Source organism: Triturus cristatus, chromosome 2_2 (assembly GCF_964204655.1).
Source record: "Triturus cristatus chromosome 2_2, aTriCri1.1, whole genome shotgun sequence".
Taxonomy (NCBI): domain Eukaryota; kingdom Metazoa; phylum Chordata; class Amphibia; order Caudata; family Salamandridae; genus Triturus; species Triturus cristatus.
In genome coordinates this window covers 1,246,453,134-1,246,479,227 of record NC_140582.1, presented here as the reverse complement: position 1 = coordinate 1,246,479,227, position 26,094 = coordinate 1,246,453,134, and the positions used below count along the sequence as shown (strand labels likewise).

At 43.3% G+C, this 26,094-nt stretch overlaps 1 protein-coding gene across 1 annotated transcript in view; it reads left to right on the top strand.

Annotated features, from left to right (window-relative positions):
* Nucleotides 1-25,526, top strand: part of LOC146863509 (uncharacterized) — a 546,139-nt gene extending 520,613 nt beyond the window's left edge. Inside the window, exon 14 of the mRNA XM_085642941.1 lies at nt 23,535-25,526. Coding sequence (XP_085499067.1) covers nt 23,535-23,605 — 71 coding nt within the window. The 3' untranslated portion in view covers nt 23,606-25,526. The remainder of the gene's footprint in view (nt 1-23,534) is intronic.
* The last annotated feature ends 568 nt before the right edge of the window (nt 25,527-26,094 follow it).

The following is a 26,094-nucleotide window of genomic DNA, read 5'->3' as shown; positions in this document are numbered from 1 at the left end:
CTGGTGATTTACTTTTGCTTTTCGATCACTTTATCCCCGACACCCCGGCATTACAGGTGATTTACTTTTGCTTTTCGATCACTTTATCCCTGACACTCCTGCATCACAGGTGATGTACTTTTGCTTATCAATCACTTTATCCCCAACACGCCTGCGTTACAGGTGATTTACTTTTGCTTATCAATCAATTTATCCCCGACACCCCGGCATTACAGGTGATTTACTTTTGCTTTTCGATCACTTTATCCCTGACACTCCTGCGTTACAGGTGATTTACTTTTGCTTATCAATCACTTTATCGCCGACACCTCGGTGTTACTGGTGATTTACTTTTGCTTTTCGATCAATTTATCATTTTAGTCAATCAAAGCTTTATTTCGACATGAAATGTCATAAAAGCACAAAAGTACATAAAACACAATTTCATAAAAATACATTTTAAAAACATGTTATATAAAATGAGAATCTGATTAATTTTTATACAATAAATAATTAAAAATGTATTAAACTTTAGCAGCTTTGAGGATAAATAGAATGATCAACTGGAGCTAATTAGCCTCTGCCTAATCAGCCATGCCCAGCCTAAAAATTTGGCCACCCCGCAAACTATAGTAGTATATGTGTCCGTTTTGAGGATTCTTAGAGCGGCAAGGTGATCCCTTGTTCCCAACTGCAAACAAACGGGCCTAAGCCATTTCATTCTTGGTTGCGCATATACTGGGCAAGCGAAGAAAAAGTGGGAGACATTTTCAATAACACCCAAGCAAGTTGGACAATCCGGGGGAGTCTTGTGCGGGGGGTTCCACTTGCTAGTGCGATCGCGAAGGGGAAGAGTCCCAAACCTGAACTGAATGAAAAGCGATCTATCCTTGGGCTTCGTAATGAAGTCCAGATAGGGTTCTAGGAAGGGCATAGGTTTGTGCTGACGGAATGCCTCTGTCAATCTGCCAAGATTGGGGTCTCTTGACTCCAGTGCATCGACCCATGCCCAAAAGGCTTTTTTAGTTTCCTCCTTAGATAATGGTGCCCCCTAATCCCGGTCAGATGCGAGGCCTGTTGCGACCAGAAGCTTCTTGATGTTCGTAAGCCACTCAATTTTGTGAGCTCCTCGCAAATTCATAACCTCCCTTAGGCCGTCAGCATAGTTAGAAAGCTCAGGGGTACGCCAAAGCCGCGCCCAGTATAACAGAGGACGGAGAGTGACTAAATCTCTGATAGAGCGCCTACCAAGATCGCTCAGTAATGGTTACGTTGGTGTACCCCTTGGGAGCGATGCAAGGTCTCTAAAGAATCTATTTTCACTGGACACAAGGGCATCTACACAGCAGAAACCCCATAGTTCCGCGCCATAAAGAGCACTGCCTATCGCCTTTGCAGCGTATATGTCCAAGACTGGAGCAATGGGGTTATCCCCAACACTCCTGCATTACTGGTGATTTACTTTTGTTTTTCGATCACTTTATCCCCGACACTCCTGCGTTACAGTTGATTTACATTTGCTTATCAATCACTTTATCCCCGACACTCTGGTATCACAGGTTATTTACTATTGCTTATCGATCACTTTATCCCCAGCACTCGGGTGTTACAGGTGATTTACTTTTGCTTATCAATCACTTTATCCCCGACACTCTGGCATTTTGATGAATTGCTTTTGCTTATCGATCACTTTATCCCCATCACCCTGGCATCACAGGTGATTTTCTATTGCTTATCGATCACTTTATCCCCAGCACTCGTGCGTTACAGGTGAATTGCTTTTGCTTATCGATCACTTTATCCCCACCACCCCGGCACTACAGGTGATCTACTTTTGCTTATCAATCACTTTATCCCCTACACCCCGGTGTTACAGGTGATTTACTTTTGCTTATCATTCACTTTATCCCCGACACCGCGGTGTTACTGGTGATTTACTTTTGCTTTTCGATCACTTTATCCCCGACACCCCGGCATTACAGGTGATTTACTTTTGCTTTTCGATCACTTTATCCCTGACACTCCTGCATTACAGGTGATGTACTTTTGCTTATCAATCACTTTATCCCCAACACACCTGCGTTACAGGTGATTTACTTTTGCTTTTCGATCAATTTATCCCCAACACTCCTGCATTACTGGTGATTTACTTTTGTTTTTCGATCACTTTATCCCCGACACTCCTGCGTTACAGGTGATTTACATTTGCTTATCAATCACTTTATCCCCGACACTCTGGTATCACAGGTTATTTACTATTGCTTATCGATCACTTTATCCCCAGCACTCGGGTGTTACAGGTGATTTACTTTTGCTTATCAATCACTTTATCCCCGACACTCTGGCATTTTGGTGAATTGCTTTTGCTTATCGATCACTTTATCCCCATCACCCTGGCATCACAGGTGATTTACTATTGCTTATCGATCACTTTATCCCCAGCACTCGGGCATTACAGGTGAATTGCTTTTGCCTATCGATCACTTTATCCCCACCACCCCGGCACTATAGGTGATCTACTTTTGCTTATCAATCACTTTACCCCCAACACCCCGGCATTGCAGGTGAATTACTTATGCCTATTGATGACTTTATCCCAAGCACTCAACTGTTTCATGTGAATTACTTTTGCTTATTGATCACTTTAACCCCAGTACCCAGGTGTTACAGATGATTTACTTTTGCTTATCAATCGCTTTACTCCCAACACCCCGGCTTTGCAGGTGAATTACTTTCATTTATCGATCACTTTACCCCTGACACTTAGGTGTTACAGGTGAATTACTTTTGCTTATCAATCGCTTTACTCCCAACACCCCGGCTTTGCAGGTGAATTACCTTTGCTTATCGATCATTTTATCCCTGACACCACAGTGTTCCATGTGGTTTAATTTTTCATATCCAGCACTTTATCCCCAGCAGCCAGATGTTCCAGGTGAATTACTTTTGCTTATCGATCACTTTATCCTCAGCACCCTGGCGTTACAGGTGAATTACTTTTGCTTATTGATTACTTTATCCCCGACACTCTGTGGCATTTTAGTGAATTGCTTTTGCTTATCGATCACTTTATCCCCATTGCCCTGGCATCACAGGTGATTTACTGTTGCTTATCGATCACTTTATCACCGCCACCCTGGCACTACAGGTGATTTACTTTTGCTTATCAATCACTTTATCCCCTACACCCCGGTGTTACAGGTGATTTACTTTTGCTTATCATTCACTTTATCCCCGACACCGCGGTGTTACTGGTGATTTACTTTTGCTTTTCGATCACTTTATCCCCGACACCCCGGCATTACAGGTGATTTACTTTTGCTTTTCGATCACTTTATCCCTGACACTCCTGCATCACAGGTGATGTACTTTTGCTTATCAATCACTTTATCCCCAACACGCCTGCGTTACAGGTGATTTACTTTTGCTTATCAATCAATTTATCCCCGACACCCCGGCATTACAGGTGATTTACTTTTGCTTTTCGATCACTTTATCCCTGACACTCCTGCGTTACAGGTGATTTACTTTTGCTTATCATTCACTTTATCCCCGACACCCCAGATTTACTGGTGATTTACTTTTGCTTTTCGATCACTTTATCCGCGACACCCCTGCGTTACAGGTGATTTACATTTGCTTATCAATCACTTTATCGCCGACACCTCTGTGTTACTGGTGATTTACTTTTGCTTTTCGATCAATTTATCCCCGACACTCCTGCGTTACAGGTGATTTACTTTTGCTTTTCGATCACTTTATCCCAGACAGTCCTGCTTTACAGGTGATTTACTTTTGCTTATCAATCACTTTATCGCTGACACATCGGTGTTACAGGTGATTTACTTTTGCTTATCAATCACTTTATCCCCGACACCCCTGCATTACAGGTAATTTACTTTTGCTTTTCGATCACTTTATCCACGACAGTCCTGCATTATAGGTGATTTACTTTTGCTTATCAATCACTTTATCGCCGACACCTCGGTGTTACTGGTGATTTACCTTTGCTTTTCGATCACTTTATCCCCGACAATCCTGCGTTACAGGTGATTTAGTTTTGCTTATCAATCCCTTAATCCCTGACACTCTGGCATTTTGGTGAATTGCTTTTGCTTATCGATCACTTTATCCCCATCACCCTGGCATCACAGGTTATTTACTATTGCTTATCAATCCTTTTATCCCCAGCACTCGGGCGTTTCAGGTGATTTACTTTTGCTTATCGATCACTTTATCACCGACACTCTGGCATTTTGGTGAATTGCTTTTGCTTATCGATCACTTTATCCCCATCACCCTGGCATCACAGGTGATTTACTATTGCTTATCGATCACTTTATCCCCAGCACTCGGGCGTTACAGGTGAATTGCTTTTGCCTATCGATCACTTTATCCCCACCACCCCGGCACTATAGGTGATCTACTTTTGCTTATCAATCACTTTACCCCCAACACCCCGGCATTGCAGGTGAATTACTTATGCCTATTGATGACTTTATCCCAAGCACTCAACTGTTTCATGTGAATTACTTTTGCTTATTGATCACTTTAACCCCAGTACCCAGGTGTTACAGATGATTTACTTTTGCTTATCAATCGCTTTACTCCCAACACCCCGGCTTTGCAGGTGAATTACTTTCATTTATCGATCACTTTACCCCTGACACTTAGGTGTTACAGGTGAATTACTTTTGCTTATCAATCGCTTTACTCCCAACACCCCGGCTTTGCAGGTGAATTACCTTTGCTTATCGATCATTTTATCCCTGACACCACAGTGTTCCATGTGGTTTAATTTTTCATATCCAGCACTTTATCCCCAGCAGCCAGATGTTCCAGGTGAATTACTTTTGCTTATCGATCACTTTATCCTCAGCACCCTGGCGTTACAGGTGAATTACTTTTGCTTATTGATTACTTTATCCCCGACACTCTGTGGCATTTTAGTGAATTGCTTTTGCTTATCGATCACTTTATCCCCATTGCCCTGGCATCACAGGTGATTTACTATTGCTTATCGATCACTTTATCACCGCCACCCTGGCACTACAGGTGATTTACTTTTGCTTATCAATCACTTTATCCCCTACACCCCGGTGTTACAGGTGATTTACTTTTGCTTATCATTCACTTTATCCCCGACACCGCGGTGTTACTGGTGATTTACTTTTGCTTTTCGATCACTTTATCCCCGACACCCCGGCATTACAGGTGATTTACTTTTGCTTTTCGATCACTTTATCCCTGACACTCCTGCATCACAGGTGATGTACTTTTGCTTATCAATCACTTTATCCCCAACACGCCTGCGTTACAGGTGATTTACTTTTGCTTATCAATCAATTTATCCCCGACACCCCGGCATTACAGGTGATTTACTTTTGCTTTTCGATCACTTTATCCCTGACACTCCTGCGTTACAGGTGATTTACTTTTGCTTATCATTCACTTTATCCCCGACACCCCAGATTTACTGGTGATTTACTTTTGCTTTTCGATCACTTTATCCGCGACACCCCTGCGTTACAGGTGATTTACATTTGCTTATCAATCACTTTATCGCCGACACCTCTGTGTTACTGGTGATTTACTTTTGCTTTTCGATCAATTTATCCCCGACACTCCTGCGTTACAGGTGATTTACTTTTGCTTTTCGATCACTTTATCCCAGACAGTCCTGCTTTACAGGTGATTTACTTTTGCTTATCAATCACTTTATCGCTGACACATCGGTGTTACAGGTGATTTACTTTTGCTTATCAATCACTTTATCCCCGACACCCCTGCATTACAGGTAATTTACTTTTGCTTTTCAATCACTTTATCCCCGACAGTCCTGCATTATAGGTGATTTACTTTTGCTTATCAATCACTTTATCGCCGACACCTCGGTGTTACTGGTGATTTACCTTTGCTTTTCGATCACTTTATCCCCGACAATCCTGCGTTACAGGTGATTTAGTTTTGCTTATCAATCCCTTAATCCCTGACACTCTGGCATTTTGGTGAATTGCTTTTGCTTATCGATCACTTTATCCCCATCACCCTGGCATCACAGGTTATTTACTATTGCTTATCAATCCTTTTATCCCCAGCACTCGGGCGTTTCAGGTGATTTACTTTTGCTTATCGATCACTTTATCATCGACACTCTGGCATTTTGGTGAATTGCTTTTGCTTATCGATCACTTTATCCCCATCACCCTGGCATCACAGGTGATTTACTATTGCTTATCGATCACTTTATCCCCAGCACTCGGGCGTTACAGGTGAATTGCTTTTGCCTATCGATCACTTTATCCCCGGCACTATAGGTGATCTACTTTTGCTTATCAATCACTTTACCCCCAACACCCCGGCATTGCAGGTGAATTACTTATGCCTATTGATGACTTTATCCCAAGCACTCAACTGTTTCATGTGAATTACTTTTGCTTATTGATCACTTTAACCCCAGTACCCAGGTGTTACAGATGATTTACTTTTGCTTATCAATCGCTTTACTCCCAACACCCCGGCTTTGCAGGTGAATTGCTTTCATTTATCGATCACTTTACCCCTGAGACTTAGGTGTTACAGGTGAATTACTTTTGCTTATCAATCGCATTACTCCCAACACCCCGGCTTTGCAGGTGAATTACCTTTGCTTATCGATCATTTTATCCCTGACACCACAGTGTTCCATGTGGTTTAATTTTTCATATCCAGCACTTTATCCCCAGCAGCCAGATGTTCCAGGTGAATTACTTTTGCTTATCGATCACTTTATCCTCAGCACCCTGGCGTTACAGGTGAATTACTTTTGCTTATTGATTACTTTATCCCCGACACTCTGGCATTTTAGTGAATTGCTTTTGCTTATCGATCACTTTATCCCCATTGCCCTGGCATCACAGGTGATTTACTATTGCTTATCGATCCCTTTATCCCCAGCACTCGGGCGTTACAGGTGAATTGCTTTTGCTTATCGATCACTTTATCCCCATCACCCTGGCATCACAGGTTATTTACTATTGCTTATCGATCACTTTATCACCGCCACCCTGGCACTACAGGTGATTTACTTTTGCTTATCAATCACTTTATCCCCTACACCCCGGTGTTACAGGTGATTTACTTTTGCTTATCATTCACTTTATCCCCGACACCGCGGTGTTACTGGTGATTTACTTTTGCTTTTCGATCACTTTATCCCCGACACCCCGGCATTACAGGTGATTTACTTTTGCTTTTCGATCACTTTATCCCTGACACTCCTGCATTACAGGTGATGTACTTTTGCTTATCAATCACTTTATCCCCAGCACTCGGGCGTTACAGGTGAATTGCTTTTGCCTATCGATCACTTTATCCCCACCACCCCGGCACTATAGGTGATCTACTTTTGCTTATCAATCACTTTACCCCCAACACCCCGGCATTGCAGGTGAATTACTTATGCCTATTGATGACTTTATCCCAAGCACTCAACTGTTTCATGTGAATTACTTTTGCTTATTGATCACTTTAACCCCAGTACCCAGGTGTTACAGATGATTTACTTTTGCTTATCAATCGCTTTACTCCCAACACCCCGGCTTTGCAGGTGAATTACTTTCATTTATCGATCACTTTACCCCTGACACTTAGGTGTTACAGGTGAATTACTTTTGCTTATCAATCGCTTTACTCCCAACACCCCGGCTTTGCAGGTGAATTACCTTTGCTTATCGATCATTTTATCCCTGACACCACAGTGTTCCATGTGGTTTAATTTTTCATATCCAGCACTTTATCCCCAGCAGCCAGATGTTCCAGGTGAATTACTTTTGCTCATCGATCACTTTATCCTCAGCACCCTGGCGTTACAGGTGAATTACTTTTGCTTATTGATTACTTTATCCCCGACACTCTGTGGCATTTTAGTGAATTGCTTTTGCTTATCGATCACTTTATCCCCATTGCCCTGGCATCACAGGTGATTTACTATTGCTTATCGATCACTTTATCACCGCCACCCTGGCACTACAGGTGATTTACTTTTGCTTATCAATCACTTTATCCCCTACACCCCGGTGTTACAGGTGATTTACTTTTGCTTATCATTCACTTTATCCCCGACACCGCGGTGTTACTGGTGATTTACTTTTGCTTTTCGATCACTTTATCCCCGACACCCCGGCATTACAGGTGATTTACTTTTGCTTTTCGATCACTTTATCCCTGACACTCCTGCATCACAGGTGATGTACTTTTGCTTATCAATCACTTTATCCCCAACACGCCTGCGTTACAGGTGATTTACTTTTGCTTATCAATCAATTTATCCCCGACACCCCGGCATTACAGGTGATTTACTTTTGCTTTTCGATCACTTTATCCCTGACACTCCTGCGTTACAGGTGATTTACTTTTGCTTATCAATCACTTTATCGCCGACACCTCGGTGTTACTGGTGATTTACTTTTGCTTTTCGATCAATTTATCATTTTAGTCAATCAAAGCTTTATTTCGACATGAAATGTCATAAAAGCACAAAAGTACATAAAACACAATTTCATAAAAATACATTTTAAAAACATGTTATATAAAATGAGAATCTGATTAATTTTTATACAATAAATAATTAAAAATGTATTAAACTTTAGCAGCTTTGAGGATAAATAGAATGATCAACTGGAGCTAATTAGCCTCTGCCTAATCAGCCATGCCCAGCCTAAAAATTTGGCCACCCCGCAAACTATAGTAGTATATGTGTCCGTTTTGAGGATTCTTAGAGCGGCAAGGTGATCCCTTGTTCCCAACTGCAAACAAACGGGCCTAAGCCATTTCATTCTTGGTTGCGCATATACTGGGCAAGCGAAGAAAAAGTGGGAGACATTTTCAATAACACCCAAGCAAGTTGGACAATCCGGGGGAGTCTTGTGCGGGGGGTTCCACTTGCTAGTGCGATCGCGAAGGGGAAGAGTCCCAAACCTGAACTGAATGAAAAGCGATCTATCCTTGGGCTTCGTAATGAAGTCCAGATAGGGTTCTAGGAAGGGCATAGGTTTGTGCTGACGGAATGCCTCTGTCAATCTGCCAAGATTGGGGTCTCTTGACTCCAGTGCATCGACCCATGCCCAAAAGGCTTTTTTAGTTTCCTCCTTAGATAATGGTGCCCCCTAATCCCGGTCAGATGCGAGGCCTGTTGCGACCAGAAGCTTCTTGATGTTCGTAAGCCACTCAATTTTGTGAGCTCCTCGCAAATTCATAACCTCCCTTAGGCCGTCAGCATAGTTAGAAAGCTCAGGGGTACGCCAAAGCCGCGCCCAGTATAACAGAGGACGGAGAGTGACTAAATCTCTGATAGAGCGCCTACCAAGATCGCTCAGTAATGGTTACGTTGGTGTACCCCTTGGGAGCGATGCAAGGTCTCTAAAGAATCTATTTTCACTGGACACAAGGGCATCTACACAGCAGAAACCCCATAGTTCCGCGCCATAAAGAGCACTGCCTATCGCCTTTGCAGCGTATATGTCCAAGACTGGAGCAATGGGGTTATCCCCAACACTCCTGCATTACTGGTGATTTACTTTTGTTTTTCGATCACTTTATCCCCGACACTCCTGCGTTACAGTTGATTTACATTTGCTTATCAATCACTTTATCCCCGACACTCTGGTATCACAGGTTATTTACTATTGCTTATCGATCACTTTATCCCCAGCACTCGGGTGTTACAGGTGATTTACTTTTGCTTATCAATCACTTTATCCCCGACACTCTGGCATTTTGATGAATTGCTTTTGCTTATCGATCACTTTATCCCCATCACCCTGGCATCACAGGTGATTTTCTATTGCTTATCGATCACTTTATCCCCAGCACTCGTGCGTTACAGGTGAATTGCTTTTGCTTATCGATCACTTTATCCCCACCACCCCGGCACTACAGGTGATCTACTTTTGCTTATCAATCACTTTATCCCCTACACCCCGGTGTTACAGGTGATTTACTTTTGCTTATCATTCACTTTATCCCCGACACCGCGGTGTTACTGGTGATTTACTTTTGCTTTTCGATCACTTTATCCCCGACACCCCGGCATTACAGGTGATTTACTTTTGCTTTTCGATCACTTTATCCCTGACACTCCTGCATTACAGGTGATGTACTTTTGCTTATCAATCACTTTATCCCCAACACACCTGCGTTACAGGTGATTTACTTTTGCTTTTCGATCAATTTATCCCCAACACTCCTGCATTACTGGTGATTTACTTTTGTTTTTCGATCACTTTATCCCCGACACTCCTGCGTTACAGGTGATTTACATTTGCTTATCAATCACTTTATCCCCGACACTCTGGTATCACAGGTTATTTACTATTGCTTATCGATCACTTTATCCCCAGCACTCGGGTGTTACAGGTGATTTACTTTTGCTTATCAATCACTTTATCCCCGACACTCTGGCATTTTGGTGAATTGCTTTTGCTTATCGATCACTTTATCCCCATCACCCTGGCATCACAGGTGATTTACTATTGCTTATCGATCACTTTATCCCCAGCACTCGGGCATTACAGGTGAATTGCTTTTGCCTATCGATCACTTTATCCCCACCACCCCGGCACTATAGGTGATCTACTTTTGCTTATCAATCACTTTACCCCCAACACCCCGGCATTGCAGGTGAATTACTTATGCCTATTGATGACTTTATCCCAAGCACTCAACTGTTTCATGTGAATTACTTTTGCTTATTGATCACTTTAACCCCAGTACCCAGGTGTTACAGATGATTTACTTTTGCTTATCAATCGCTTTACTCCCAACACCCCGGCTTTGCAGGTGAATTACTTTCATTTATCGATCACTTTACCCCTGACACTTAGGTGTTACAGGTGAATTACTTTTGCTTATCAATCGCTTTACTCCCAACACCCCGGCTTTGCAGGTGAATTACCTTTGCTTATCGATCATTTTATCCCTGACACCACAGTGTTCCATGTGGTTTAATTTTTCATATCCAGCACTTTATCCCCAGCAGCCAGATGTTCCAGGTGAATTACTTTTGCTTATCGATCACTTTATCCTCAGCACCCTGGCGTTACAGGTGAATTACTTTTGCTTATTGATTACTTTATCCCCGACACTCTGTGGCATTTTAGTGAATTGCTTTTGCTTATCGATCACTTTATCCCCATTGCCCTGGCATCACAGGTGATTTACTGTTGCTTATCGATCACTTTATCACCGCCACCCTGGCACTACAGGTGATTTACTTTTGCTTATCAATCACTTTATCCCCTACACCCCGGTGTTACAGGTGATTTACTTTTGCTTATCATTCACTTTATCCCCGACACCGCGGTGTTACTGGTGATTTACTTTTGCTTTTCGATCACTTTATCCCCGACACCCCGGCATTACAGGTGATTTACTTTTGCTTTTCGATCACTTTATCCCTGACACTCCTGCATCACAGGTGATGTACTTTTGCTTATCAATCACTTTATCCCCAACACGCCTGCGTTACAGGTGATTTACTTTTGCTTATCAATCAATTTATCCCCGACACCCCGGCATTACAGGTGATTTACTTTTGCTTTTCGATCACTTTATCCCTGACACTCCTGCGTTACAGGTGATTTACTTTTGCTTATCATTCACTTTATCCCCGACACCCCAGATTTACTGGTGATTTACTTTTGCTTTTCGATCACTTTATCCGCGACACCCCTGCGTTACAGGTGATTTACATTTGCTTATCAATCACTTTATCGCCGACACCTCTGTGTTACTGGTGATTTACTTTTGCTTTTCGATCAATTTATCCCCGACACTCCTGCGTTACAGGTGATTTACTTTTGCTTTTCGATCACTTTATCCCAGACAGTCCTGCTTTACAGGTGATTTACTTTTGCTTATCAATCACTTTATCGCTGACACATCGGTGTTACAGGTGATTTACTTTTGCTTATCAATCACTTTATCCCCGACACCCCTGCATTACAGGTAATTTACTTTTGCTTTTCGATCACTTTATCCACGACAGTCCTGCATTATAGGTGATTTACTTTTGCTTATCAATCACTTTATCGCCGACACCTCGGTGTTACTGGTGATTTACCTTTGCTTTTCGATCACTTTATCCCCGACAATCCTGCGTTACAGGTGATTTAGTTTTGCTTATCAATCCCTTAATCCCTGACACTCTGGCATTTTGGTGAATTGCTTTTGCTTATCGATCACTTTATCCCCATCACCCTGGCATCACAGGTTATTTACTATTGCTTATCAATCCTTTTATCCCCAGCACTCGGGCGTTTCAGGTGATTTACTTTTGCTTATCGATCACTTTATCACCGACACTCTGGCATTTTGGTGAATTGCTTTTGCTTATCGATCACTTTATCCCCATCACCCTGGCATCACAGGTGATTTACTATTGCTTATCGATCACTTTATCCCCAGCACTCGGGCGTTACAGGTGAATTGCTTTTGCCTATCGATCACTTTATCCCCACCACCCCGGCACTATAGGTGATCTACTTTTGCTTATCAATCACTTTACCCCCAACACCCCGGCATTGCAGGTGAATTACTTATGCCTATTGATGACTTTATCCCAAGCACTCAACTGTTTCATGTGAATTACTTTTGCTTATTGATCACTTTAACCCCAGTACCCAGGTGTTACAGATGATTTACTTTTGCTTATCAATCGCTTTACTCCCAACACCCCGGCTTTGCAGGTGAATTACTTTCATTTATCGATCACTTTACCCCTGACACTTAGGTGTTACAGGTGAATTACTTTTGCTTATCAATCGCTTTACTCCCAACACCCCGGCTTTGCAGGTGAATTACCTTTGCTTATCGATCATTTTATCCCTGACACCACAGTGTTCCATGTGGTTTAATTTTTCATATCCAGCACTTTATCCCCAGCAGCCAGATGTTCCAGGTGAATTACTTTTGCTTATCGATCACTTTATCCTCAGCACCCTGGCGTTACAGGTGAATTACTTTTGCTTATTGATTACTTTATCCCCGACACTCTGTGGCATTTTAGTGAATTGCTTTTGCTTATCGATCACTTTATCCCCATTGCCCTGGCATCACAGGTGATTTACTATTGCTTATCGATCACTTTATCACCGCCACCCTGGCACTACAGGTGATTTACTTTTGCTTATCAATCACTTTATCCCCTACACCCCGGTGTTACAGGTGATTTACTTTTGCTTATCATTCACTTTATCCCCGACACCGCGGTGTTACTGGTGATTTACTTTTGCTTTTCGATCACTTTATCCCCGACACCCCGGCATTACAGGTGATTTACTTTTGCTTTTCGATCACTTTATCCCTGACACTCCTGCATCACAGGTGATGTACTTTTGCTTATCAATCACTTTATCCCCAACACGCCTGCGTTACAGGTGATTTACTTTTGCTTATCAATCAATTTATCCCCGACACCCCGGCATTACAGGTGATTTACTTTTGCTTTTCGATCACTTTATCCCTGACACTCCTGCGTTACAGGTGATTTACTTTTGCTTATCATTCACTTTATCCCCGACACCCCAGATTTACTGGTGATTTACTTTTGCTTTTCGATCACTTTATCCGCGACACCCCTGCGTTACAGGTGATTTACATTTGCTTATCAATCACTTTATCGCCGACACCTCTGTGTTACTGGTGATTTACTTTTGCTTTTCGATCAATTTATCCCCGACACTCCTGCGTTACAGGTGATTTACTTTTGCTTTTCGATCACTTTATCCCAGACAGTCCTGCTTTACAGGTGATTTACTTTTGCTTATCAATCACTTTATCGCTGACACATCGGTGTTACAGGTGATTTACTTTTGCTTATCAATCACTTTATCCCCGACACCCCTGCATTACAGGTAATTTACTTTTGCTTTTCAATCACTTTATCCCCGACAGTCCTGCATTATAGGTGATTTACTTTTGCTTATCAATCACTTTATCGCCGACACCTCGGTGTTACTGGTGATTTACCTTTGCTTTTCGATCACTTTATCCCCGACAATCCTGCGTTACAGGTGATTTAGTTTTGCTTATCAATCCCTTAATCCCTGACACTCTGGCATTTTGGTGAATTGCTTTTGCTTATCGATCACTTTATCCCCATCACCCTGGCATCACAGGTTATTTACTATTGCTTATCAATCCTTTTATCCCCAGCACTCGGGCGTTTCAGGTGATTTACTTTTGCTTATCGATCACTTTATCATCGACACTCTGGCATTTTGGTGAATTGCTTTTGCTTATCGATCACTTTATCCCCATCACCCTGGCATCACAGGTGATTTACTATTGCTTATCGATCACTTTATCCCCAGCACTCGGGCGTTACAGGTGAATTGCTTTTGCCTATCGATCACTTTATCCCCGGCACTATAGGTGATCTACTTTTGCTTATCAATCACTTTACCCCCAACACCCCGGCATTGCAGGTGAATTACTTATGCCTATTGATGACTTTATCCCAAGCACTCAACTGTTTCATGTGAATTACTTTTGCTTATTGATCACTTTAACCCCAGTACCCAGGTGTTACAGATGATTTACTTTTGCTTATCAATCGCTTTACTCCCAACACCCCGGCTTTGCAGGTGAATTGCTTTCATTTATCGATCACTTTACCCCTGAGACTTAGGTGTTACAGGTGAATTACTTTTGCTTATCAATCGCATTACTCCCAACACCCCGGCTTTGCAGGTGAATTACCTTTGCTTATCGATCATTTTATCCCTGACACCACAGTGTTCCATGTGGTTTAATTTTTCATATCCAGCACTTTATCCCCAGCAGCCAGATGTTCCAGGTGAATTACTTTTGCTTATCGATCACTTTATCCTCAGCACCCTGGCGTTACAGGTGAATTACTTTTGCTTATTGATTACTTTATCCCCGACACTCTGGCATTTTAGTGAATTGCTTTTGCTTATCGATCACTTTATCCCCATTGCCCTGGCATCACAGGTGATTTACTATTGCTTATCGATCCCTTTATCCCCAGCACTCGGGCGTTACAGGTGAATTGCTTTTGCTTATCGATCACTTTATCCCCATCACCCTGGCATCACAGGTTATTTACTATTGCTTATCGATCACTTTATCACCGCCACCCTGGCACTACAGGTGATTTACTTTTGCTTATCAATCACTTTATCCCCTACACCCCGGTGTTACAGGTGATTTACTTTTGCTTATCATTCACTTTATCCCCGACACCGCGGTGTTACTGGTGATTTACTTTTGCTTTTCGATCACTTTATCCCCGACACCCCGGCATTACAGGTGATTTACTTTTGCTTTTCGATCACTTTATCCCTGACACTCCTGCATTACAGGTGATGTACTTTTGCTTATCAATCACTTTATCCCCAACACACCTGCGTTACAGGTGATTTACTTTTGCTTATCAATCAATTTATCCCCGGCATTACAGGTGATTTACTTTTGCTTTTCGATCACTTTATCCCTGACACTCCTGCGTTACAGGTGATTTACTTTTACTTATCAATCACTTTATCGCCGACACCTCGGTGTTACTGGTGATTTACTTTTGCTTTTCGATCAATTTATCCCCAACACTCCTGCATTACTGGTGATTTACTTTTGTTTTTCGATCACTTTATCCCCGACACGCCTGCGTTACAGGTGATTTACATTTGCTTATCAATCACTTTATCCCCGACACTCTGGTATCACATGTTATTTACTATTGCTTATCGATCACTTTATCCCCAGCACTCGGGTGTTACAGGTGATTTACTTTTGCTTATCAATCACTTTATCCCTGACACTCTGGCATTTTGGTGAATTGCTTTTGCTTATCGATCACTTTATCCCCATCACCCTGGCATCACAGGTGATTTACTATTGCTTATCGATCACTTATCCCCAGCACTCGGGCATTACAGGTGAATTGCTTTTGCCTATCGATCACTTTATCCCCACCACCCCGGCACTATAGGTGATCTACTTTTGCTTATCAATCACTTTACCCCCAACACCCCGGCATTGCAGGTGAATTACTTATGCCTATTGATGACTTTATCCCAAGCACTCAACTGTTTCATGTGAATTACTTTTGCTTATTGATCACTTTAACCCCAGTACCCAGGTGTTACAGATGATTTACTTTTGCTTATCAATCGCTTTACTCCCAACACCCCGGCTTTGCAGGTGAATTACTTTCATTTATCGATCACTTTACCCCTGACACTTAGGTGTTACAGGTGAATTACTTTTGCTTATCAATCGCTTTACTCCCAACACCCCGGCTTTGCAGGTGAATTACCTTTGCTTATCGATCATTTTATCCCTGACACCACAGTGTTCCATGTGGTTTAATTTTTCATATCCAGCACTTTATCCCCAGCAGCCAGATGTTCCAGGTGAATTACTTTTGCTCATCGATCACTTTATCCTCAGCACCCTGGCGTTACAGGTGAATTACTTTTGCTTATTGATTACTTTATCCCCGACACTCTGTGGCATTTTAGTGAATTGCTTTTGCTTATCGATCACTTTATCGCCATTGTCCTGGCATCACAGGTGATTTACTATTGCTTATCGATCACTTTATCACCGCCACCCTGGCACTACAGGTGATTTACTTTTGCTTATCAATCACTTTATCCCCTACACCCCGGTGTTACAGGTGATTTACTTTTGCTTATCATTCACTTTATCCCCGACACCGCGGTGTTACTCGTGATTTACTTTTGCTTTTCGATCACTTTATCCCCGACACCCCGGCATTACAGGTGATTTACTTTTGCTTTTCGATCACTTTATCCCTGACACTCCTGCATCACAGGTGATGTACTTTTGCTTATCAATCACTTTATCCCCAACACGCCTGCGTTACAGGTGATTTACTTTTGCTTATCAATCAATTTATCCCCGACACCCCGGCATTACAGGTGATTTACTTTTGCTTTTCGATCACTTTATCCCTGACACTCCTGCGTTACAGGTGATTTACTTTTGCTTATCAATCACTTTATCGCCGACACCTCGGTGTTACTGGTGATTTACTTCTGCTTTTCGATCAATTTATCATTTTAGTCAATCAAAGCTTTATTTCGACATGAAATGTCATAAAAGCACAAAAGTACATAAAACACAATTTCATAAAAATACATTTTAAAAACATGTTATATAAAATGAGAATCTGATTAATTTTTATACAATAAATAATTAAAAATGTATTAAACTTTAGCAGCTTTGAGGATAAATAGAATGATCAACTGGAGCTAATTAGCCTCTGCCTAATCAGCCATGCCCAGCCTAAAAATTTGGCCACCCCGCAAACTATAGTAGTAAATGTGTCCGTTTTGAGGATTCTTAGAGCGGCAAGGTGATCCCTTGTTCCCAACTGCAAACAAACGGGCCTAAGCCATTTCATTCTTGGTTGCACATATACTGGGCAAGCGAAGAAAAAGTGGGAGACATTTTCAATAACACCCAAGCAAGTTGGACAATCCGGGGGAGTCTTGTGCGGGGGGTTCCACTTGCTAGTGCGATCGCGAAGGGGAAGAGTCCCAAACCTGAACTGAATGAAAAGCGATCTATCCTTGGGCTTCGTAATGAAGTCCAGATAGGGTTCTAGGAAGGGCATAGGTTTGTGCTGACGGAATGCCTCTGTCAATCTGCCAAGATTGGGGTCTCTTGACTCCAGTGCATCGACCCATGCCCAAAAGGCTTTTTTAGTTTCCTCCTTAGATAATGGTGCCCCCAAATCCCGGTCAGATGCGAGGCCTGTTGCGACCAGAAGCTTCTTGATGTTCGTAAGCCACAAAATTTTGTGAGCTCCTCGCAAATTCATATCCTCCCTTAGGCCGTCAGCATAGTTAGAAAGCTCAGGGGTACGCCAATGCCGCGCCCAGTATAACAGAGGACGGAGAGTGACTAAATCTCTGATAGAGCGCCTACCAAGATCGCTCAGTAATGGTTACGTTGGTGTACCCCTTGGGAGCGATGCAAGGTCTCTAAAGAATCTATTTTCACTGGACACAAGGGCATCTACACAGCAGAAACCCCATAGTTCCGCGCCATAAAGAGCACTGCCTATCGCCTTTGCAGCGTATATGTCCAAGACTGGAGCAATGGGGGTTATCCCCAACACTCCTGCATTACTGGTGATTTACTTTTGTTTTTCGATCACTTTATCCCCGACACTCCTGCGTTACAGTTGATTTACATTTGCTTATCAATCACTTTATCCCCGACACTCTGGTATCACAGGTTATTTACTATTGCTTATCGATCACTTTATCCCCAGCACTCGGGTGTTACAGGTGATTTACTTTTGCTTATCAATCACTTTATCCCCGACACTCTGGCATTTTGATGAATTGCTTTTGCTTATCGATCACTTTATCCCCATCACCCTGGCATCACAGGTGATTTTCTATTGCTTATCGATCACTTTATCCCCAGCACTCGTGCGTTACAGGTGAATTGCTTTTGCTTATCGATCACTTTATCCCCACCACCCCGGCACTACAGGTGATCAACTTTTGCTTATCAATCACTTAATCCCCGACACCCCGGTGTTATAGGTGATTGACTTTTGCTTTTCAAAGACTTTATCCCCGGCGTTACAGGTGATTTACTTTTGCTTATCAATCACTTTACCCCCAACCCCTCAGCGTTGCAGGTGAATTACTTATGCCTATCGATGACTTTATCCCAAGCACTCAACTGTTTCATGTGAATTACTTTTGCTTATTGATCACTTTAAACCCAGTACCCAGTTGTTACAGATGATTTACTTTTGCTTATCAATCGCTTTACTCCCAACACCCCGGCTTTGCAGGTGAATAACTTTTGTTTATCGATCACTTTACCTCTGACACTCAGGTGTTACAGGTAAATTACTTTTGCTTATCAATCGCTTTACTCCCAACACCCTGGTTTTGCAGGTGAATTACTTTTGCTTATTGATTACTTTATCCCAAGCATTCGGGCGTTAGAGGTGAATTGCTTTTCCTTATCGACCACTTTATCCCCATCACCCTGGCATCACAGGTTATTTACTATTGCTTATCGATCACTTTATCCCCAGCACTCGGGTGTTACAGGTGATTTACTTTTGCTTATCAATCACTTTATCCCCGACACTCCTGCGTTACAGGTGATTTACTTTTGCTTATCAATCACTTTATCCCCCGCACCCTGGCATTACATGTGATTTACTTTTGCTTAACCATCACTTTATCTCCGACACTCTGGCATTTTGGTGAATTGCTTTTGCAAATCGATCACTTTATCCCCATCACCCTGGTATCACAGGTGATTTACTATTGCTTATCAATCACTTTATCCCCAGCACTCGGGCATTACAGGTGAATTGCTTTTGTTTATTGATCACTTTATCCCCATCACTCTGGCATCACAGGTTATTTACTATTGCTTATCGATCACTTTATCACCGCCACCCTGGCACTACAGGTGATTTACTTTTGCTTATCAATCACTTTATCCACTACACCCAGGTGTTACACGTGATTTACTTTTGCTTATCATTCACTTTATCCCCGACACCGCAGTGTTACTGGTGATTTAGTTTTGCTTTTCGATCACTTTATCCCCGACACCCCGGCATTACAGGTGATTTACTTTTGCTTTTCGATCACTTTGTCCCTGATACTCCTGCGTTACAGGTGATTTGCTTTTGCCTATAAATCACTTTATCGCTGACACCTCGGTGTTACTGGTGATTTACTTTTGCTTTTCAATCAATTTATCCCTGACACTCCTGCGTTACAGGTGATTTACTTTTGCTTTTCGATCACTTTATCCCCGGCACTCCTGCGTTACAGATGATTTACTTTTGCTTATCAATCACTTTATCCCCGACACTCTGGCATTTTGGTGAATTGCTTTTGCTTATCGATCACTTTATCCCCATTACCCTGGCATCACAGGTGATTTACTATTGCTTATCGATCACTTTATCCCCAGCACTTGGGCGTTACAGGTGAATTGCTTTTGCTTATCGATCACTTTATCCCCACCACGCCGGCACTACAGGTGATCTACTTTTGCTTATCAATCACTTTATCCCTGACACCCCGGTGTTATAGGTGATTTACTTTTGCTTTTCGAAGACTTTATCCCCGGCGTTATAGGTGATTTACTTTTGCTTATCAATCACTTTACCTCCAACACCCCGGCGTTGCACGTGAATTACTTATGCCTATCGATGACTTTATCCCAAGCACTCAACTGTTTCATGTGAATTACTTTTTCTTATTGATCACTTTAACCCCAGTACCCAGGTGTTACAGATGATTTACTTTTGCTTATCAATCGCTTTACTCCCAACACCCCAGCTTTGTAGGTGAATTACTTTTGTTTATCGATCACTTTACCCCTGACACTCAGGTGTTACAGGTGAATTACTTTTGCTTATCAATCGCTTTACTCCCAACTAAGGGTGGGCGGAATTTGCGAAATTGCCGTTCGCAAATTATCGTGAAATTGCGCAAAATCTCCGCGAGCATGCAAAACTTTCGCGAAGATGCGGAGATTGCTTTTCCCGCCCATTCGTGTTTTTGCGTGCTCGCGGTGAAATATATCTCCAACTTGCCCATGCGGTCGCTAATGTGCGCGGCCATCTTGCTCGCGATGCTTACTTCCTGTTCGCGATCGCAATGACGAGTTCACGATCGCAAACTCTCGCGGGATAGCGCGACAGGCTACCAACAATTCAACATATTGTGGCACGCGCGAACGGATAGGAAAACTCGTCGGCGAACGCAGGGACCCGGTAAGTCGCGACCGCGAGAATTTTTGAAGCGCGAACAAGAAAAATACTTCAGTTTTGCAGCAGGTTGCAAAAGTTTTGACATTTTCGCGCTCTCCGCGGAACACGAAAATGTCAAAATATCGCAAATTCCGTGAGCGGAACGAAATTTACCACCCAGCCCAACTCCCAACACCCCGGCTTTGCAGGTGAATTACTTTTGCTTATCGATCATTTTATCCCTGACACCACAGTGTTCCATTTGGTTTAATTTTTCATATCCAGCACTTTATCCCCAGCACCCAGATGTTCCAGGTGAATTACTTTTGCTTATCGATCACTTTATCCCCCTGGCATCACAGGTGATTTACTATTGCTTATCGATCACTTTATCCCCAGCACTCGGGCGTTACAGGTGAATTGGTTTTGCTTATCGATCACTTTATCCCCATCACCCTGGCATCACAGGTTATTTACTATTGCTTATCGATCACTTTATCCCCAGCACTCGGGCGTTACAGGTGATTTACTTTTGCTTATCAATCACTTTATCCCAGACACCTTGGCATTTTGGTGAATTGCTTTTGCTTATCGATCACTTTATCCCTATCACCCTGGCCTCACAGGTGATTTACTATTGCTTATCGATCACTTTATCCCCTACACTCGGGCGTTACAGGTGAATTGCTTTTGCTTATCGATCACTTTATCCCCACCACCACGGCACAACAGGTGATCTACTTTTGCTTATCAATCACTTTATCCCAGACACCCCGGTGTAATAGTTGATTTACTTTTGCTTTTCAAAGCCTTTATCCCCGGTGTTACAGGTGATTTACTTTTGCTTATCAATCACTTTACCCCCTACACCCCGGCGTTGCAGGTGAATTATTTATGCCTATCGATGACTTTATCCCAAGCACTCAACTGTTTCATGTGAATTACTTTTGCTTATTGATCACTTTAACCCTAGTACCCAGGTGTTACAGATGATTTACTTTTGCTTATCAATCGCTTTAATCCCAACACCCCGGCTTTGCAGGTGAATTAACTTTGTTTATCGATCACTTTACCCCTGACACTCAGGTGTTACAGGTGAATTACTTTTGCTTATCAGTCGCTCTACTCCCAACACCCCGGCTTTGCAGGGGAATAACTTTTGCTCATCGATCATTTTATCCCTGACACCACAGTGTTCCATGTGGTTTATTTTTCATATCCAGCACTTTATCCCCAGCACCCAGATGTTCCAGGTGAATTACTTTTGCTTATCAATCACTTTATCCCCACCACCCTGGCATTACAGTTGAATTACATTTGCTTATTAATTACTTTATCCCCAGCACTCAACTGTTTCAGGTGAATTACTTTTGGTTATCATTTTATCTCGGACACCCTAGTGTTCCAGGTGACTTCATTTTTCTTATCCAACACTTTATCCCCATCACCCAGATGTTGCAGATTAATTATTTTTGATTATCGATCACTTTATCCCCAACACCCCAGTGTTACAGGTGAATTACTTTTCCCTATACATCAGCTTGCACCAGTCACCACAGATGAATTACATTTCCTTATTCACTCCCCTTTTTCTCATCGTTCCCCGTGTTACAGATGATTTACTTTCTCTAATTAATCAATAAACGTATTCCCATGACTGTCGCCTGTTTCCTCATCTATCCCGGAAGGCCCTAGTAACCCTATGTTACAGGTGATTGACTTTTCCTTATCCACCATCTAAATCCCTTCACCTGTGATGTACTTCGCCTCCCTAATTCCTGCCTCTTGCCTCCATCCTCTATGGACCAGGGGTCCCATATTTTGAAGCCCGTGCTCTGATGAGTATCCCTTCCCTACTTCTGAATATGTTAGAAAGGGATGCGTGGGAGGATGTGAGTATCAAACAGGTCCTTTAATTGGTGCTGTTCCTCCATTTCATCTCCTCACCTTAGGCCCAAATGCTCTTCCCCTGAGGGTAAGGCGAGGGGCGACGCCATCTCACGTATGGGATTCTTTCCACCTCTGACGCTGCTCCAGGCCAGACATTTCCCAGGTCCTTTTCCCCTTCACTGCTGCTCCCCGAAGGCCAATAGTTTTATTTCAAGAATGCTTATTGGCTGGTGATTCGTGAGGGAAATGACTCACGAGCTGCTTGAGATGAACTTTTTCTTACATCGTCCATGATGGCTCATTTTAAGACACGTTGACAGATAACAAGGACCTTGCCATCAGTTTCAGGCCAGTACACAGAGCTGGTGCCAGTGTGGTGCTGATGCCCCTTGTGTTGTGGTTGATGATTGTCATACGAGTGTGAGGGGACATAATTCGGCCCTCTTTATGATTAGCCTGGGAACAATGGTCATTACGCTGGAGTAATTGTGGTAATTCTGCGTTGCTTATTGATGCAAAATTACCAATAATTATGCAATTACGCCCGCTCGCGTAGTGAAGAGTAATTTGCTGGGGGGGGGGGGGGGGGGAGCACAGAAACAACAAATTTAGCGAATGTGAGCGGCTGCTATTCATGTTGTGTTATTTTTAGTGCTATTTCTTAGCTCAAAATGAATCCTCAAGTTCCTTTTGGAGGGCGGAGGACATTCCTGCGCTAAGAAAATAGCGATAAATGAACTGCTCTCCTCATGTAATTGCACAGAATCTTGCAGTAACTACGCCTATTTACACCACAGCAAATTACGCAAGTTACATCCTCCCCTATTTATGATGCTGTTGGGCTATTTTTGACTCTGTGAAGTAATCTGTGTGTGCTTGTGTTTTTCAGAAGACGATTCCCGGGCCTTGCTGGACGAGGGATCCCTCATTCCACAGCTGGGGACAAGGAACGAGGCCTGATGGTACCGATGCCTGCAGGACGGACACCGAGGCCTACTCCAGACAAGTGACGTGGACACTTAACACAAGCACCAGATCCCAGGGCCACAGGAAGAGGGTCTTAGTGCAGTCTTGAGGACCTGAAATTGTGGTTTTTGTGCAAGGTTTCTGGACAACCTCTGGCCTGATGCACCCCAGCCCGACCACTCAGGATTCCATTTAGAAAAGGATGTTTCTTTATGAACAATCTCAGGACACAGTGTTTGGTGGGAGGGACTAAGGGGTTGGAATCCAGAATTAAGGATGCAACTCCTGACCCTTCGAGAGGATTTTATCATCAAAACGTATTTGGGAGAAGAAGAGCATTTATTCCCATCTGCACCGTCTCAGGTTAGCAAGGGGGCTAAGGATGGAGATGAGAACACCACCTGCCGGGGACCACAGGCGAACTGTAAACTCAAATGTGTTATTAGCAGAGCCCTTCACATTCCATGGTCCGGTCACACACCAGTGACCGCCAAAATATACCGAATATGTTCATAAGTGACACACAGCATTTAATATTATGATATTGCATCACAGGACACTAGAGAAGAACAAACATTGTTCCTGCCCAATACAGAATGAGGTGTAGATTGTCATCAGTGCTAAGGCCACAGTGAGATGGGTCATTCCAGTATGGCGCATGGCCAACTGGAAGCCTTTGGAGTGTTGGCGGACGACCTCCATGGATGCACCGGGCAGACAGTGACTACATGTGAGAGACACACAGCCATCTTTGGTTGCACGTAGCCAAAGAATGTTAGGCACTGTCTAAATAAAGCTTTCTCGCCAGAACAGCCCATGGGTCTGAGGACGGACTCTGGGCACAGATTTGGAACGTGCTGTTCTGGTCTGCAGTGTCACACATGCCTTCGTCATGGAGAAACACCACAGTCATTGGACACCCTTATTTGCAACCGAGAAACCCAACTTTTCATGCTTTCTTCCACATCTGAGAAATCCAGCAGCGCTCACGAATGTTAAAGAGCGATGTCCAACCCACCTGCCATGGCTACATGCGTGATACTCTACAGAGAAACCTAACGATGTTCGGTCAGGGTCCTTCTGTAGTGAGAGGTTCTTATTCCTGGTGTATAAGGAATCCAGAGGTCTGTGGATGTCTTCTACGGAAAGAGACAGCTCATTGTGTCATACATGTCTCCAAACATCCAATGACCCTTGTATCCGCGCCTCTGTCGGTCTTTGAATCACCCATTCTTCGTCCATGGACACACCCCCCTGCAACAGAGAGAGTCAGAGTTTGTGTGGCACAGATGCTTCTTCGTGAGAGAATCTTTCTGAGCTGAGAGCTTCAAACCACCGGACTGTGGTTTTACAGCCGCGCCCTCACCAGACTGGTACAGAGATCCTTGTAGACACTCGTCCAACCCACTGTTTTGTTGCTCCTCAGTGAATCCATGCCAGGCCAGGCCAGCATTCCTTTCCATTTGCTTCTAAAAGGGGCAATCTGGGACTCTGGGTCTAGTGAAGAGCTGATTTGGGGGTTCAGTGTTATGCTCACAATGGGGAGCTGGTCATTTGTGAACTAGTGCCTTGGTGCACCACGTGCTGCAGTCCGCGTTCAGGGGGCCCCTTCTCACTTGGTTGTTGGTGCCTTCACGCCCGTGCCCTGGTCCGGATCATTCTTGTATATTTTCAAGCCTGGTTTGTCATACGTAGACAGTTGGACTGCCCTTGTGATCCATCTTTTGTGCCATGTGTTGTTCTAGGATGTGTATCACAAGCAGTCACCATCATCCACCTACCTCTTGTAGCAGTCAGGTCTCGGTGGATTCAGATTATGCACAACCCTAAATATGTCAGACACTAATTCTCTGCCACTTGATGATGGCACTAATAACAACATTATTTAAAAAATAAAAGATCAAAATAAGAAAAAGGCAGGATGCCCAAAACCAGAAATCCACAAAAGGGACTGGCCAGCAGCAGCAAAATGTAGGAGAAGCCATGGCGGGTAGGAGGTGAGGCTTTTATAACGATAGGGATGCTAAAGCGGGATGTAGCGGCAGCCATGGAGGGGAGGAGGTGAGGCTTATACAAAGATAGGGATGCCAAAGCGAAATGTAGGGGGAGCCATGGCGGGGAGGAGGTGAGGCTTATACAAAGATAGGGATGCTAAAGCAGAATGTAGGGGGAGCCATGGTGGGGAGGAGGTGAGACTTTAGAAAGATAGGGATGCTAAAGTAGGATGTAGGGGAAGCCATGGAGGAGGGGAGGTGAGGCTTATACAAAGATAGGGATGCTAAAGCGGGATGTAGGGAGAGCCATGGCGGGGAGGAGGTGAGGCTTATACAAAGATAGGGATGCTAAAGCAGAATGTAGGGGGAGCTATGGCAGGGAGGAGGTGAGGCTTTAGAAAGATAGGGATGCTAAAGCGGAATGTAGGGGGAGCCATGGAGGGGAGGAGGTGAGGCTTATACAAAGATAGGGATGCTAAAGCGGGATGT